The sequence below is a fragment of the Cyprinodon tularosa genome, unplaced genomic scaffold (genome assembly GCF_016077235.1).
Source record: "Cyprinodon tularosa strain WSP-4 unplaced genomic scaffold, ASM1607723v1 ctg822, whole genome shotgun sequence".
Taxonomy (NCBI): domain Eukaryota; kingdom Metazoa; phylum Chordata; class Actinopteri; order Cyprinodontiformes; family Cyprinodontidae; genus Cyprinodon; species Cyprinodon tularosa.
This window is the reverse complement of record NW_024039588.1, coordinates 320,050-339,052: the sequence shown is the minus strand read 5'-3', so window position 1 is coordinate 339,052 and position 19,003 is coordinate 320,050. Positions and strand designations below refer to the sequence as shown.

General features: G+C 42.8%; 1 protein-coding gene across 1 annotated transcript; it reads left to right on the top strand.

Moving 5' to 3' along the window:
* Window positions 1-1,581: 1,581 nt before the first annotated feature.
* cnga1b (cyclic nucleotide gated channel subunit alpha 1b) lies at window positions 1,582-15,414 on the top strand. Its single transcript, XM_038272300.1, has 15 exons — window positions 1,582-1,819; window positions 7,928-8,053; window positions 8,223-8,294; window positions 8,425-8,478; window positions 8,589-8,711; window positions 8,793-8,897; window positions 10,447-10,553; window positions 10,633-10,807; window positions 11,821-11,957; window positions 12,041-12,213; window positions 12,641-12,766; window positions 12,974-13,126; window positions 13,214-13,445; window positions 13,539-13,714; window positions 13,795-15,414. The coding sequence occupies exons 2-15, from the start codon at window positions 7,944-7,946 to the stop codon at window positions 14,041-14,043; spliced, it is 1,992 nt and encodes a 663-aa protein (XP_038128228.1). The 5' UTR covers window positions 1,582-1,819; window positions 7,928-7,943; the 3' UTR covers window positions 14,044-15,414.
* Window positions 15,415-19,003: the final 3,589 nt, after the last annotated feature.

Here is a 19,003-nt window from a genome sequence, read left to right as displayed (position 1 = left end):
GACTCAGGCGGATCAGAGGATCTAATCTGACCCTCCTCACTTTTCACTCTCAGGCCGTCCTTTCTTCACATTTTCCTTCCTTTCCAGAGCTTTTCTCTGCCTGTAGGCGACTTTTACTTCTATAATTTAAGATTGTTTCACTTTGAATTACAAAAAAGTCTCCTGGTCCAGTTGGCATCAGAAGGAATGAGTCATGATAAGCCCGAAGAATCACAATGTGACAATTTGGAGAACAACATAGCTGGTTTCAGTGCCTAAGAATGTTCATCCCATCCCAAATGAGTATAGACCCTTTGCCCTGACCTCCCACATTATGAACCCAGAACACCAGACGTCATTCAGACGTTGCTTTGATGCCTAAATCTGGTCAGTCTGTCAGAGTCTAGATTTAGTCCAGAAATACTTGTTGAGAGCTGGACTGTGTTTGGTAGGTCAGATTTTGTCCAATAAACTTGGTTTTCAATGACTTTTCATCGATCTGAAAATCAAGGCTTTTCACCTTTCACTTTTCAACCAAATGTGACCAGCATAAGTGGGCAATTCATGTGAAGTGTCTTGCTCAAGGACATAACGACTGAGACAAACAGAACTGGCAACCCTAGGATTGTGGAACAAACTCCTGTATCCGACATTACTGCCACCCCACCCAGAACCATCAAGCCTGGACAGCTGAAGCAAAATTGGAGAAAATGAATGTCAACATGTCTTCATCACCAGGATCACTGCCTGACAGACCGCAGCTTGTGAAGTTACAGAACAGTGTAATGGCAGAGCTCCACAGGAACCTGTACTATGTGCCTTGTTTTTACCAACACTGTGGACTTAAGGCATTGCTCCAGATATTGTTGTCTTCAAAGGTAATCTCATGACACAGCAATAGTGGGGTCAATGAAGGATATAAAGAGTAGGTGGTAGACAACTTTTTGAGGTGAACCAATGATAGCTAAACATGGAAAAGACCAAGGAAATGGTGGTCAGGTCAACTCCAGTAGAAGATGCCCATCTCAGGGACAGCTGTGGAGCAGGTTACACCAGGAAGAGACCTCACCATAGGACCCAAAACTGCAAGCTGCAGTGGACTACAAAAATAGTGATAAGCAGAATGTACTTTCTCAGCATGTTTAGGGCCTATTGTCTCTGCTGTAGGATGTTTTATTAATCAGGAGTGGCTAGGTCCATCTTCTTTGGAGTGCTTTGGAACTTGAGCTAAGGTAAGGGACTCAAACAGACAGAACAAACTCATAAATATAGAGGGAGGTTGTATTAACCAGGCTGGCTCCATGTGTCAAACTTAAGGTAGCCCACAGAACCATACCTCCATCTAAAGCGGTTTCTGTATGTTTGCAGTATCTTTAAGTGGTTCTGTATTTTTGTTGCTCTGTGTTACAGTGGGACAAATGAACCTCCCCTTTTGAGATTAATAAAGTTTAGATGAGTTCTTCGGCTCTTGTTCAATTTCCCTATGATGACAGTCTGGTAATGTAGTCTGGTTGTGCAGCTTCATTCCCAGGGTCCAGGCTGAGTCCATGGGCCTCCTCAGCGTGTGGGACAGACGTATCATCCCTCCTATAATCCCTTTATCCTTGTCAGGGTGACAGAGGAGAATCCCTGCAGGAAACACTCCTTCTCTCCTTCCTCCCTTCCATCCCTCTTCTTTCCTCCAGTTTACTCCTCTTTTCTCGTCTCTCCAAAGGATTTCCTGAATCCAGTCGTGTTTATGACACTCTGGTTAGGGAGTTAGCCATCGGTTTCCATGGTGATGTGTTTGGACGGCAGTCTGGGGATCTAGGCCAAACGACCGGGGATTATCAGCTGACAGGTAAGCAGATAATGGATCCATTACAGACATATCTATGTCCATGAAATGTATGAAGTTTATACAGACTTTTGCTCACACAGAGAACTCTGAACTAAAGACTTAAAAGTCTCCAGCCTGATTTTACAGGCAGCTATGAATGTAGCATGAAGGACATGTTGGGATCAGTCACTGTGTACAGACCTGCTTTTTTTTTTAGAAGACAGAGGCTCCTAATTGAAACCATCCTATTTTAGAGCAGTCAGATAAATAACCTCCTTTCTATGGGTTTTATGTCACTTTGTCGATATTAAAGTTGGAGTTTAATGTTAAAATCTGAACCTGCAGTCTGATGGAAGAACTGTTTGCTTCAGGTGGGAGCAGAATGAAGCCAATCAATGATGAGCATCCCGGGTTTATCTTCTAGTCTTCCTGAACCCACAGGAGTCTGTTGGTCTAAACAATAAAGCTCATTCATCCAGCTCAAAATGGCAGATTAATACTTTGGCAACAATATGGACCCAAACCATGAAATGATCAAGAGGCACTTTTTGTTGAGTCTGTTTGATGGGTTGATGCATCTAACATCTATGTTTTAGGATTATTGTCTAGACTCAGGTCTGGACTTTGACTAGACCCTCCTAACCCATGAATCTGCTCTGGTCTAACCCATCCATAGTGGCTGGATGTTCAGGGAGGGTCTCCTGCTGGAAGGTCAACCTCACCCCCCACAGTCTCCGCTCCTCTGAAGCTTCCAACAGGTTTTCATTCTGGACTGTCCGTTTTAGCTCCATTCATCTATCATGATGCTGCCACCACTATGTATCACTGTGACGACGGTGGGTCCAGGGTAACAAAGATCTAGAATGAAGACCAAACCATCCAGACATGGTCTATCGTATCTTGGCTCAATGCTTTGTTGCAAACTGTAGAAAGACCTTCTCAGGACTCTCTCCTTCTCACTGATAAATAACTAAATATATCTCATAGCTGTCCTGTGGACATATCCTCTCACTTGAGCAGTCGATCTCTGCAGCTCCTCCAGAGTCACCATGGTCATCTTCTTCTCTGATATGTTCTCCTTGCCCAACCTGTCAGCCCACTAGGTCATCCTTCTTATTTTGGTAGCCCTGCAGGTGGTCCATCCTCCCATGTTAAGATGATGGACTGAACGGACCTCTGAGAGACGTTCAAACCTTGGGAATTGGTCTAGAACCTAACCCCGCCTTAAATTAAACGAAAAAACTTCACCCTTAACCTGTTTGCTGGGTTCCTTTGTCTCCATGATGCTAGTTGTTCTCTTATGTTCTCTACAGAACCAGTCAGATCAGAAACAGAACAGCTGCATTTTTACTGATGTATATTCCCAGTGATCCATGGGTGGGGTGTACGAAGTGCTTTAAAGGACAACACTGAACATCTCCTGTTTCTGGAAAATGTAATACGGCTTTTCAAATTAATTTCTGGGATTTTAGCATGTTTGGTAAATGGCTTGTACTTATATTGAACTTTTTCAAGTAAGTGGTCTTGCCCAAGGACACGGTGACACTGAAAGCCGGATCTTGAACCAACAACCCTCCTGATTCAGGGCAAACTCCTGCATTCAAACGTCACTGTCACACTATGGATGGATCAATGGATGGATGATGGATGGATGATGGATGGATGATGGATGATGGATGGATGATGGATGGATGATGGATGATGGATGGATGATGGATGGATGATGGATGGATGATGGATGGATGATGGATGGATGGATGATGGATGATGGATGGATGATGGATGGATGATGGATGGATGATGGATGGATGATGGATGGATGGATGATGGATGATGGATGGATGATGGATGATGGATGATGGATGGATGATGGATGATGGATGATGGATGGATGATGGATGGATGGATGATGGATGGATGATGGATGATGGATGGATGATGGATGGATGATGGATGGATGGATGGATGATGGATGATGGATGGATGATGGATGATGGATGATGGATGGATGATGGATGGATGGATGGATGGATGGATGGATGGATGGATGGATGATGGATGATGGATGGATGGATGGATGGATGGATGGATGGATGGATGGATTGATGATGGATGGATGATGGATGGATGATGGATGGATGGATGGATGGATGATGGATGGATGATGGATGATGGATGATGGATGATGGATTGATGATGGATGGATGATGGATGGATGATGGATGGATGATGGATGATGGATTGATGATGGATGGATGGATGGATGGATGATGGATGATGGATGGATGGATGGATGGATGGATGGATGGATGGATGATGGATGATGGATGATGGATGGATGGATGGATGGATGATGGATGATGGATGGATGGATGGATGGATGGATGGATGGATGGATTGATGGATGGATTGATGGATGGATGGATGGATGGATGGATGGATGGATTGATGGATGGATTGATGGATGGATGGATTGATGGATGTGATAATATATATCAAACCATGTTTCTGTTATACCATTATAAACTAAAGACTTTTACACAGATTGTTTTCATTGTGGACAGATGTGTTGTAGATCATTGGTAATATTCCATAGTAGCTCCTCAGAACGAACTCTAGCATCATCTGACCTGCAGCTCTAACCACCTGATAAACTTTTCTGGAACAACGGTCTACTTTAACTACTGTAGCTGTTTTACTTCAGAGCCAAATCAAATACAGAGAATGAAATAAGATGCATCAACTAAACAGCTTTGCTGGATCATCGGTTCAACTTTAGATACAAAAGAAATAGGATGATAAGCTGGTGCTGAGCCATGAGGAGCAATGAACCTCTATTGACACACCACAACACAAATGCTTCAAAGATGTGAATAAAAACACGTAGTTCAGAAAACCAACTGGAATTCGTCATGTTTAGACCTGTTTAAGTTAATTTAAGAAAACTCCACCAATCAGATTACTGCTCAGAACATAACCCCAATAAAAAAACTGCAATATCTAGGCTCTTATTTTGCTGAAATACTAATTAAAAGGAAGAACCGTTAGGAAAATTAAAGCTAATGCTGTTCTAACTGGTAAAGTTGGTCCCTCAAACAAACAGGTTGCTTTAAACATATCATGTTAAAGGTAAATATTCAGGGAATTGATCCAGTTTCCTATTGATTGAAAATGCTGCACCCCAGGAGGTAATTGTTACTTTGATCATGCATGTAGATCAGTTATGATAGAATACAACGAACCAGTGTTAAAAACACTGTAAGTCCAGAGGGATCAATATAGCACATTTCAGACAACTCAAAGTTCTGTATGTTAAAACAAGGCAAAGGAAACATGACAGGAAAAGTAATCTGCAGTGGCATTATGGTAACCACATAATTATAGAATACAATATAGACAATGAAAATAGATAATTGAAATAGAAAAAAACATTAATGATATAAATGGTTAAAGGATGAAATGGAAGGAAAGCTGGGCAGCAATCTGAACTTACAGTGTTTAGATAGCACAATCAAAAGTCTCCTAAATGAATAAGTCTTTAATCTGGATTTAAAGCAATCAGTGGTTTTAGGACTTTTACAGATTTATCTGAGGATATTCCAGACTAGTCAAGCATAAGAACCAGAAGCTGCTTCTCCATATTTGGTTCAGATTCTAAGAGTAGATTGTCATGATTTGGTTTGAGGTTTTTGTGAGGACCCAAATGCAGAGGGTGAGAGGCAGGGGTGAGTTCTTTGAAAATTTTATGGGATAACACAGGCAGCAAAAACAGGTATCAAAGAAATCCAGAATAAAAATTAAACACAAACCAGAACCATGGAGACATAAGGGGGAAACAATCACAAGGAGCCAGAGTGAGACAAAGTAAGACGGAGAACCAGCACTGAGGGACTGAACAGGGAGTGTATTTATGACTGACTGAACAAAGGTAGGACTAATGAGCTGATAAGGAGCAGGTGTGACCAGAGCTGATGAGGAAGAGAAAAGAAAACACAATAGGGCGATAAAGGACAAGCAAAGACCTAAGAAACTTAAATAAATCCAGAACATACCAATAAAGCAAGAAAACAAAGAAAAACATGGATAAACGTGAAACTGAAAACTTAGAAAAAACCAACAGAACTGCGATCGTCACAAAGATCTGATCCAGTAGACCTGAGAGGTCTGGCTGTCGATCCACTTCCAACCGGTCTGTAATCAGTGATGGGACTAACGGCGTTGAAAGTAACGGCGTTACTAACGCCGTTACCTTGTTTTAGTAACGAGTAATCTAACTAATTACTTTGACTGTAACTATAACGCAGTTACCATTGCAGGCACCCCGTTACTGCGCGTTACTCAGGTCGCACAATGAGCCTTTTTTCATGATAGGACTCGTGCGCAGCTGCGTGAAGCTGACACCCCACCCACGTCAAAAAACTCTGCAAATAGACTGAATGGTTAGTGCAACGTTAGTGCAGATTTGTGCAGAAAAAAATATTGTTTGTGCTACTTTTGTTTAAGAGATATTAAAGATTTATTTTAGGTCATCAAGAGGTGCGCGCCTTGTCATGAGAGAGGGGAGGAATAGATTCCGTCTGTCAGTTGAATAGGTGGGTGTTTCTGCTGGTGGGTGTTAACGTACAGCACACACAGAGAGATGGAGAGTGAGGATGACTCCAGCAGCAAAACAGCGTTTTCCACATGGAAATACCAGTGTTACGTAGAGCTGCGTTTCCCCATCACATAACGGTTTCCTCTGCATCTCCACACAGCGCAGGCGGCAAGAGTCACCGCGCAAGCGACAGGAAACGCGCATGCTCGCTAAAGGCGCGCAACAGTCGCCCTGTGCTCGCGCCACAGGAGAACTATGGAGAGCGTGAACGATCAAATGATTAACCTGACAACAGCCAGAAATGATAGCCTGTATGGAGAAAGGGAGAAATCTGGATGGATGGATGGATGGATGGATGGATGGATGGATGGATGGATGGATGGATGGATGGATGGATGGATGGATGGATGGATGGATGGATACTCTGCCTTCTCAACCTACTGTTTTTTTTTATTTTAAACATTATTTGATGGCCTTTGTGGCAGGGATGGAGATCCATATTTTATGTCACACACAGAGTATACATCTAGATAGATAGATGGATAGATAGATGTTGCAGTATCTATAACAACCCAAACACACAGGATTTCAGAATTAGACATCCCCAGTTATTAATTTCATATACTCACCGGATCTGAATGTCCTGTTATAAACCTTCACATGGCGGTCCCCCCTGATGTCATTTACGTTGAGTTGCAATAAATGCTAAACTGTCTGCAGGTTCTTGTCTTTGTCTTCCGCTCTATTCAGCTGGCTTTGGAAACACACCACGATAAGGTGGGGGCCGGGTGGTGAGGTTTACGGGGGCGAGAAATGCAAAAGTAACGCAATAGTTACTTTTACTAGTAACTAGTTACTTTTATTGTGGAGTAACTCAGTTAGTAACTCAGTTACTTTTTGGGAGAAGTAACTAGTAACTATAACTAATTACTTTTTCAAAGTAACGTGCCCAACACTGTCTGTAATGCATTTTAGAGTGATTTCTAGACTAACAGAAGGATTTTAAAGTCTATTCTCTGAGCCACAGGGAATCAAAGGAAGGACTTCAAAACCAGGCTGATGTTCTCCAACTTCTCAGTTCTAGTGAGGACACAGGCAGCAGCAGTGTGGATCAACTACAGATGTCTGATCTGCATATTAGGCAGACCTGTAGAGACGCCGCTGCAGGGATCAATTCTACTAAGGATGAACAAAGCTGGAAGTTGTTTTTCAACATTAGTCATTTAATGCTTGAGATGCTCTTCAGATGACAGAAGGTCCACTTTGTTCCTGTCTCTATGAGAATCTGAAGGTTCAGGTCTGAGTCCATCACTACACCCGGATTTAAAGCCTGATTTTTGCTTTCTAAGTTGATGAACTGAAGCTGTGAGCAAAGTTTTTAACTCTCTTCTTTTGGCATTAAACTAGAATGGAGTGATTTATATTATCAAAAAGAGTGTTGATTACCCCACAGGACACCAAGAATATATCTAAAAGACAACTTAACCCTTTTGTTAATGCTGATATTAACCCGGAACAATTTACCTCTTTCCCAGCCAGAGGAACTCCACCATGGCTAAAGTAGCACCACTAATCCCTCACCATGCATCTGGGTTAAATCCTCCCACCATTGTGCTACAAGATATGGAGGAGGAGCCTGGTGACATCACAGACCGGGTCAGGTAAGTCGATACTAAATCTCCTCTCCCTGGAGGTAGGGGCCACCACTGCTGCCATAAAGTAGGTGAAAATACCAGGTTTGGTAGGCCCTCCAGCTCATCCATAGAATACCCAAATACAAACATGTCCAGAAGCTTGAGGTGGACCATGATATCTGCTTGCTTTTTCCAGAAGTACCCAAAGAGCTGGACCAGGAGCCCTGTTCAACGTCAACAACAGCAACAACAACGAGGAAGAGGAGGAGTAAGAGACCCGCCTAAGGCGGCATTTATTCAATATTTACGCTCAGAAAAAGCCTGGCTGTGTTTAGTCTATACACATCATGCTTAAAGTCAAAAATATATCAAATCACTTCTATCCTCCACTTTTCCAGGGAGGGAAAAAAGAGGAAAAAGAAAGAGAAGAAGGAGAAAAAAGAAAAGAGAGAGTGAGTTTTAATTATCTTTTTATCAGGACAGTGATTTGCTGCGACTTGACTGTCCTGGAGTTTGTTCTGAACCTTTCACTGTTCACTCGTCTGTCTTCTCTGTTTATCAGAAAGGAGAAGCAGGAGAAAAAGGAAAGGAAGGAGCAGAGGCAGAAGGAGAAGAAAGAGAAGGAGAAGGAGAAACAGAAAGAAAAGGAAAAACTGGAAAAAGAGAAGAAGGCTAAGGAGGAGGCGTACGTTTACAGGAACATCCAGCTCATTTTCATGGTAAAATCATTTACAATAATTCATACATCTGGCTTTTCTTCCTCCAGGGCACGAGAAATCGCAGTGATTGATCCAGCTGGAAACACTTACTACTATTGGCTCTTCATCGTCACTATACCTGTCATGTACAACTGGACCCTGATTATAGCCAGGTACCACAAAAACACCCTACCATCAGCTTATCCAACATGCAGAGAAGACAACCACCCACCATGTGTATTAGCAAGACGGTTTGTAGGTATTGTTTGGTTCCTACAGCGTCCAAATGAACATAACGCACCATGTCAGGTTAGCCTTCAAAGTCAAGCATACCGATTCCTACATGTCTTGTGACAAATGCCTTAATTTCCCTTATTGCCATAGTGTCATCGCTTGCACCTTGTACCTAGTAAGGCACCTGGCACCACAGCTTTGCTTATACCAGTGTGGCGCAGTGTGCTTCAAGTCGGTGCGGACTCACCCTGGAGTCTGTGTGGACTCACCCTTGAATCTGCACACAATCACCCTTGAGTCTTTGCAGACTCACCCTTGAGTCTCTGCACATTCACCCTTGCGTCTGTGCGTACTCACCCTTGAGTCTGTGCATATTCACCTTTGAGTCTGCACACACTCACCCATGTCTCTGTGTGGACTCACCCTTGACTCTACACACATTCACCCTTTAGTCTTTGCAGACTCACGCTTTAGTCTGTGCAGACTCACCCTTGAGTCTTTGCAGACTCACCCTTGAGTCTATGCACATTCACCCTTGAGTCTGCACACACTCACCCATGTCTCTGTGTGGACTCACCCTTGACTCTACAAACATTCACCCTTTAGTCTTTGCAGACTCACCCTTTAGTCTGTGCAGACTCACCCTTGAGTCTTTGCAGACTCTCCCTTGAGTCTATACACATTCACCCTTGCGTCTGTGCGTACTCACCCTTGAGTCTGTGCATATTCACCCTTGAGTCTGCACACACTCACCCATGTCTCTGTGTGGACTCACCCTTGACTCTACACACATTCACCCTTTAGTCTTTGCAGACTCACCCTTTAGTCTGTGCAGACTCACCCTTGAGTCTTTGCAGACTCACCCTTGAGTCTTTGCAAATTCCACACAGACATTTTTGGACATGCTTAAGACCATGGTCTTCAGCCAGAAAGAGTATTTTAGTTCCTTCAGATCAGGAATAAATTCCTACCCAAGATGATAGAGTTTGCTTTCTACCGGGTCTGATCTTCCAGGTATTGTTAGAGGATAGAGGCCAGCAGACATAGTCCTTAAAGTTAATACCTTGTTATCGAGCTACAGTAGGACTGGTTTCATCATTTTCAATGTAAAACCTGAGGAAGATGCATTAAATCCCAGAAATACATTTAGATAGCAAGTGTATTTTTATCCCTTAACAATAGCAACAGCAGGCAAGGTAGAAAATCCATGAGACATTCAGTCGAGGTTAACCAGTGAACACTTGTATTAATTACCCCAGTGCTGCGTGTTGCCACTCTTTCCTTCAAATCATTGTTTTTCTAGTTGCAAGGCTTAGTGTTAGTCCTAGGTAGTTTTTCCAGTGTAAGTCTGGTTCTCCGATGTTCACTGAACTTGTCTTTAAGAGACAGCCACAGCAGGACTTTCTCTAAGTCTAACAAATACCATATTAAATAAGTCTTATTCTACTAGTTTGATCCATGGTCATAATGCCTGTGTTTGTTTTTTAGGGCATGTTTTGAGGAGCTACAGTCTGACTATCTGATCATGTGGTTCATTGTGGACTTCATCTGTGACGTCGTCTATGTTTTGGACATGGTTTTCAGGAGCAGGACAGGTCTGAATGCACGCAGCCTCCTGTAGCCATGTTAGTGCTTTTTCATGTGTGTACCAATTAAGGTGATGTGTGTCTGCAGGTTACCTGGAGCAGGGTCTGCTGGTGAAAGATAAGCTGAAACTTCAAGAGCGCTACATGAAAACCTTCCAGTTTAAACTGGATATGGTTTCCATGATTCCCACCGACATCCTGTACCTAGTTTTTGGTACCTCCTACCCTGAGATCCGCCTCAATAAGCTGTTACGTTTCAACAGGTACACAGCACTCACCAATCAGCTTTTGATATCTCCCAACGAGTAAAAACCTGCCTATCTTTCCTATATCTTATTCACTTAACCAGGTTATTAGCCTCCAATCTGTGGCAATAGAAATGCAAATGTTTAGAACTACTATCTTTAAATGATTTTTACTTTCTAGACCTGGATTATCCACCTCGAGACTTTTTCAGATGCAAAGAGCAGGAAACTTATTCAGGTCTGGAAAAAATGTGATCACTAGATTGAACAATGGACTTTTTACACCAAGCTTCAGATGAATCATTCTTGAGAGTTCAAGTAGGGGTATGGGGTATTTAGGCTACAATCACACTGGAGGCATTAATGCTCTATTCTATTTTTGTGAAATCGAATTAATTTGTGTGGTCGTTTACATTTCCAAATATATGCAACTTATATGTGATCTCCTGTGTGAACTGCATTCACACAACTTAAATGTCCCGCATGTGCAGTAGAGGACGCAATGACATCAAAAGCCAGCGAGAAAGCTCTGTGTTTACGGAAGTAAACACGGTCGGTTGTGCTGGAGCACATCTAGCGACCTTTCCCAACCTTAGCCAGTACATTAACAGCACAAACTTTTCAAGATGGTTGAAAATAAAGACCAGCTTTTCACATTACCACATCCATAGTTTTGTTTCTCGCCGCTTCTGCATAGCAAGACATAGAGTAGTGACCTTTATCCAGTATTAATGGCGTACAGGTCAGGTGAATGCTACCTAGCTGTTCAGACACAGGTGGCATTTGAAAAGATCAAATACGTATTGGATTCAGGACCATAGAGCCAAGTGGCCTGGGTCGCACCGGAAAGAATCAGATCTGTGTTTTTCAGACTGTCATGAAAAGATCAGATACAGGTCGCATATGGGGAAAGAAATCAGATTTGGGTGTGTCAGGGTCAATAGTCAAATCAGTCCTTCTCACAGTTTTTACCCCATTGGCAAGAGATTTTAACCAGTGTGTCGCTGTCATCTTCTATGGCTACTCTTCAGGATGATGGAATTCTTCCAGCGGACTGAGACCAGAACCAATTACCCCAATGCTCTTCGTATCTCCAACCTTGTCATGTATATCCTCATCATCATCCACTGGAATGCCTGCCTCTACTACTCCTTCTCCAAGGCAATTGGTAAGTCATGTTTAGTAAGTTGGATACTGTGAAATGGGTATGCTGCTTAATGATTAATTTCATTCTCCATATTTTCCTTTCAGGTTTTGGGTCTGACAGGTTTGTGTATCCCAACCCAGCAGACCCGGAGTTTGGTCGCCTGGTGAGGAAGTATGCCTACAGTATGTACTGGTCTACGCTAACACTCACCACCATTGGCGAAACACCTCCCCCTGTGGAGAACTCAGAGTACTTCTTCGTTGTAACAGACTTCCTGGTGGGTTTACCTTTCTACTTCACAGTAACCTATTGGCCAGTGTTCTTAGTCGTGCAACAGTTACAAGTTGGAAAAACAATGGTACATTTTGTACCAAGTGAGAATGCTAATCTCTGTTAGCAATGCAACTTGATAATTCTCCTTATGCAATTTATGCATCAAAAAATGCAGAATCATACTCAGTATTACAAGAACTAACAAGACAGATGTGAGAAAACAGCCACTAAAACTGCAAACGTGTCTTATATGTGGCATCCATTGGGTTTAATGAGCAGCTCCGCAAGTTAAATGTTGATGTCAGAGATTGATGTATGTTAATACCCGATGCCATAAATTTGTCACAGGAATCCTAGAAGCTTATTAATGCTGTGTGAAGTCTAAAGACCTATCGGAGCTGATACCATAAGTGGTCTGTCCCTGTCTCCAGGTGGGTGTGTTGATTTTTGCCACCATCGTTGGTAACGTCGGCTCAATGATCACAAACATGAATGCTGCAAGAGCCGACTTTCAGGCCCGGATTGATGCCATCAAACAATACATGAGCTTCCGAAAGGTCAGATTCCCTCTTCATGCTTTTCCCATCATGTTGTTCTTGAATTAATCCAAAGCTGATATTATCCAAGTCACCTGGGGGAAGTGTAACTTGCATAACTTTTAGCAATCAACAAGCAATAATTTGAACATCAGTGCCCTTGTTGAATAACGAGGTAACTTCTTCTAAGATAGTAGACATTTTCCCAAACACCTGCTCTCTTTGCAGGTAACTAAAGACCTGGAGAAGCGAGTGATTAAGTGGTTTGACTTCCTGTGGACCAACAAGAAAGCTGTTGATGAGAGAGAAGTGCTGAAGTACCTTCCAGACAAGCTGAGAGCTGAGATTGCCATTAATGTGCACCTGGACACCCTGAAGAAGGTCAGTTCTTACTTCTAGTCCTTCCTCTTTAGATTAGATGGGAAGGATACAGACCTACAGTACGGACTTCTGTGTTTGGTTCTGCAGGTCCGTATCTTTGCAGACTGCGAGGCTGGACTGTTGGTGGAGCTGGTGTTGAAGCTGCAGCCTCAGGTCTTCAGTCCAGGAGACTACATCTGCAAGAAGGGTGATATTGGTAGAGAGATGTACATCATCAAGGAGGGAAAGCTGGCTGTGGTTGCTGATGATGGTGTCACGCAGTTTGTTGTTCTCAGTGAAGGAAGTTATTTTGGGGAGATCAGTATCCTGGCCATCAAAGGTGAGATTCCATCACAGGAAGCTGGAGAGTCATGATGCAACTATAGATTCAATGTCCTTCTAATTAGAAGCACATTTTCTTGTTGTCCAATAGGCAGTAAGGCAGGAAACAGAAGGACAGCCAACATCAGGAGCATTGGGTACTCCGATCTCTTCTGTCTTTCCAAAGACGACCTTATGGAGGCACTGACGGAATATCCTGATGCTAAAGCTCTGCTGGAGGAAAAGGGAAGGCAGATTCTAATGAAGGATGGACTTCTGGATCTGGAGGTACAGCCTGGATATTGCTCATTGTACACTGCTAAGGGGTTCTTGAAAGTAGAAACCTACTGACGTTTTTTGTCTCGAAGGTGGCAGCACAGGGCCCAGACCCCAAGGAGATTGAAGAGAAGGTGGACCGGATGACCAGCAACCTTGACACGCTGCAAACCCAGTATGCCAGGCTGCTGGCAGAGCATGAAGCCACTAACAGCAAGCTCAAACACAGAGTCACCCGACTGGAGAAGAAGCTGGCCCCACCAGTGCCACTGGAAGAGGCACCTGGTGACGCCCCACCCCCTCCAACACCTGAGACCACCAAAGGAGAAGAGAAGAAATAATAGTATGGAGGACTAACAATTTGAACTTTAGTTTACACCTGGATAAAAGGACTTCAAGAAGAGGATCAATGAAATCAATTCTCAAACTTGACAAGATTCAAATAAAAGTCTGAAATCCTAAACAAAGATTTTATTTTGGATCCTTAGATTTAAATCTGTCTGAGCTAAAAGCAGTTTTGAAAACCAACTTTTGGAGAGAGTGGTGGGAAATATGGGAAACAATCTAAGGTCCTGCTGGAAAAGAGACTCTGGATTTCAGCAGATAATGAAAGGACAGTTGCAGCTCAGAGGAAAAGGTTTCATCTTCTTGTAGTCTGGTTTTTTTCTTATGTTTGAGTTATAAACTGTTGTATTATTATGTAACATATTTGGAAAAAAGCAAATGTCCTTCCTGCTTTTCTGAACATAGATGAGAATCCTCATTTTGAGACTTGATTACTAGTCAGTCTGTGGTTGTATAAATGTACAGATAAAACCCTTGAGCCCGCTTTGACTGGGTTTGGGCTAAAAGTCAATTTCCTCCAAACATGCTTTCGTTTTCTGGTTACCGGCTGCTTAGACCGGGCATACACTGTACAATCTATTCAATTATTTCTCTCAGCTACATCTCAGACTGTATGACAAGTTCACAGCTCACTATGTCTGTTCTTCCACTGTACGGCCCGACGCCCTGATCCGATCTACCTGCTCACACTGCATGACCAAAAACCACACGTCGGACTCATCACCGAGAGTTGCCGCTGGTTAGACTTGTAAATCTGGAAGAAGAGGAACTCCCTTGTTTGCACATGCGCAGTTAGGTTCCGGTAAATCGGCTCGTAGCTCTTCTTCAACAGCAGGATTTACCCACAAACAACCTATGACGGCCGCCTGAATTTTAAACATTTTTGATTTTCTTCCGATCTTACGATTCCTGATCAGGAGGTGGTCGTGACAGGCTGATCGCCCTTTGTTACGCCCTGTACACTACACGACACAGGACACACAATGAGGCTGGAACTCGGCCTGATCAAATAAATTCTGGCATGTCTGGAGAATTGGCCAAACTAGGGCAAAGACTCGTACAGTGTATGCCTGGCTTTACCAGAACTACTGACAGGGATTGTCCACTTGATGAATGTGGATTCAGAACCAGTTCCTTTGTGCTTTCACTGATGCTTTTCAATAAGGAGCCCCTTTTCTACTGAAAGCCCCAAGCTTTGTATTACCCAGCTAATAGGAAACCCAACCAATTTGTGATTTTCCTTTTCCACTCTCTTAAAGGCCCGCGGACAATCGTGCAAATCAACAGCGTAACGTGGTTGGCAAAAAACATTAACCAACATCACATGTTGGAGCGAGATCGTGAACACACTGTGGGGGTTACACACGCATTTTTCTCTCCTTTTGCTGCACAATATAATGAGAACATGTAAGAACAGGTTACTAACTGCGACTACAGGCCATGTCTGAGAGCTCTTCTTGGCTAACACCCTCCAGCGCCGACTACGCCAAGTCTTTTGTGGCTCTGGTGATGTGTATGCAGGACTGTGTCCCAGGATCTTATCCAGCTAGTCATACCAGTGGTTTGCCCAGCGGCCTGATCCTTGACAATTGTTGAGGTCCTTTAGCTTCGTGTAGTCCTTCATTTTCTTGAGCTTTCCCGTGCCTGCTGTGTGGTGTGCAGAATGTTTATTTGAAACTATACTTTCAGGGATCATTTCTGTATTTTCGGACTTGAGAAATGTGTTTCTATGTTGTATGGTCTCTGGGGAGTGGCGGCCTAGTGGTTAGGGCATTGCGCTTGGATCCCAGAGGTTCTGAGTTCAAGCCCCACCCCCACAGACTGCCACTCTGGGTCCCTGAGCAAGACCCTTAACCCCACACTGCTCCCCGTGTACCACACAATGGCAGCCCACTGCTCCCCAAGGGGAGGGGTTAAACGCAGACAGGGAATTTCGTTGCTTTGTACTGTAATGACAATAAAAGTTCAATTCTAATCTATTTGAGCCAGTCTAGCTGCAGTCATGGCTTAATTATAATCACTGAGCATCGCTGACTCAAACTCCCTCTAAATTTCATCCTTGGCAAAACAACTAAACAAAACGCCGGTTTAAAGATAGGGGGATGGGTGGACTTAACAAAAAAGATGGCAGACAGTTCACCAATCATTGCTACTTGCACCCCTGCTTCCTCCAACAGCCAGACCAAGCAGAGCAAATTACTGCGTAGCTTTAGGGACCAAATCCAGTGACTGGGGATGGAAATTAGTTGGGTAATTCTGTTTGGAAAAGCAAAGAGGAATTTGCTTTGTGCTGCAGTGGAAAAGGGGTTTTGGTCAGCAAACCTTGAAGCTGAAATAAATGTTTTATAAGAAAAAGAAAACCTGGATCTGTATTTTTTATTTCCTGTGAATTAATCTGGATCAATAGAAAGACCACATCTGTCAGGCATCTATCTCCCCACTGATACTCTCTACCTTATTCCCAAACTAAAGTTCACTCCATATTGGTCAGGGGTCCGAAACACAAACCGTTCAAAGCACATTTAGAGGATGTTTGGCTCAACCTGCTGCTGTGAAGCAGGATTCTCCATCAGTGGCGGCTGGTGAAAAATATTTTTGGTGGGGCTGATATAGCCTAGTGTATGTCTCCAACTAATCCGGAATGAGAATTCAAATAAACAATTGGACAATACATACAATTTAACAGTAATGATTTAATTAACTATATAATAACAGTAACAGTGATGATTTTGGTCACTGTGACGGGGTTCTTTGGCCTCCAAGAATCCAGGCTCAGTTGGGTTACGGGTGTTGGTGATTTATTGAGCTCAAAAACTCAAAACAGGGTGCAAAAGAAACTAAACATGTACAAGATCCTCTGGGCCTCAGCCTCCCTCCAGTTACCAGCAATGTAACAAAGAAACAGAAAACAGAAATGGCCGCTCTTCTTCCTACAGCCCTCATTAAAGTTTAAGCCCCTACAGGCTCTCTTATTTCTGATTTCTTCTCATTAATCAGTTTTGTCCACATATTACCTCCACAAACAATTGATGTACAAAAACAAATAATTTTTACAACTTAATTATTTTACACAGATTCATTGACTTATTCAATTGCACCAAACTGGGTTTGAACCCAGCAAAGACGCAGCCAGACTGAAGATGACAAGTCCCCATAGCATAAACACGTACACACACACACCCACCACACCCACCACACACACACACACCCACACCCCCCACATACCACACACACACACGGCTAACCCCACTGAAATATTAAGTGTGCACCCTCAATACGCCAGCAGGTAACCAGGAACAGCTTGTGTGTTTTAAGTTCATGGAGCTACTGGGCTCAGCGCGAGCGGATTGGTCCTCACAAACACAGTATAACAGGAATGTGTGTGTGGCGCGCAAAGTTAGAGGATGTGGATTCGTCACAGTCACAATAACCATGACATGAAATGTTCATATCCTACAACAGGGATGTTCTTCTGGCAAACGGGTAGATAAATAAGGATCTCACCAAATTTGGTGGAAGCTGCATCTCGTTCGTTACATTCGCCATCGTCCCTCTAATTGTCTGCACATGGCTTGGGTGCAGAAGCCTGTTAAAGCGCAGTATTTTCAGCGCCCCAAGACCATAAAGTTCTGAGACGCTGATTGGCCATTAAATTCACCTAGCAATAGTACATGATTGGCAGATTCTCTGCAAATGTGGGTCAGTCTGATCAGAGCCCCCAGAACAGAGACGGTAGGAGTCTGTCTGTGGAAATCCACAAATTAATGACAGTAGATAGGGAAATGTAGTTTATATAATTTGTTTTGCTTATATGTAAACACTCTAGAGAGTAAAACTGACATTTATGAGTTAATTTCTAAAAATATATTTTACGTTTCTCTCTTCTTATCAGGGAGGGCGGTGCCCCAGCGCCCCCTGTGGGCCGGCCGCCACTGTTCTCCACCATGAACAGAATCAACAATAAATCTGGATCCAGGCTCAAAATGAGCTCCTTGATATGTGCTTGAGAATGGCTTAGTCTCCAGGTGTTTTATAAAATATGGGAATCAGGAAACTATCTAGATAACAAACAGATTGTTGTTCTCTACTTCAAAAAACACTTTAGATTTTAAAATGGAAAAATGTTTGTTTTTGTTTTTTTTTATAAAAAATTCAAACACCTGCTTTTTATTTCAGTGTTAAATTCTGTTTAAAGTAACAGTGAGCACGAATGATCCAGGTATGGAGGCCTTAGTCCTCAATGCGGCCAACCCGGGTTCGAATCCGACCTCTGGTCCTTTCCTGCATGTCTCTAATGCTCCCTTTCCTGTAAGCCTACTGTTGGAAAAATTAGCCACTAGTGCTGCAAAAACTAAAAAAAAAACCTTAACTGGTTGATTTTCTTTATTCGTACCCCGCTGATTTTTAATTGGTTACACCTGATCTAGTGGTTTAGGTATTTAATGGTTAAAGGAGAATAAACTGAACTGTACCTGGAGACCACACTAAGGTATTTTCTAACTGATGACATTTTACTCCCTCTAATCGACTCTACGGTGCAGCAATTTCCCAATAAATATTCATGAAATGTCTTCAGAACTGATCTTTTTTCAGTTTTATTTTGAATTAATTTTATGTTTTAAGGACATTAACTGTAAACCTGTCAGGTAGTAATCCTGTGTGAAAATCCCTGTAGGTTCCAAAAATACAACCAGCTAAGTATACATTTAATGTAAATTAAAAGTAATTTCATCATTTCGATTTCGGACGTTTTAGGTAAAAAAGTACAAATACTTTGTTCCCTTAGTTAAGTAGACACTTTGGCTATCTATCCTTCACTGGAGTAATTCATTTTTTTTTTAGTTTTAATGGCAGTAGTAGCTCGTTTTTTCGACAGTAGGCTGATAGAAAAGGTGGTATGAGAGAGGGGGGGAGTCATGCGGGAAAGGCCTAGAGGTTGAATTCGAACCCGGGTCG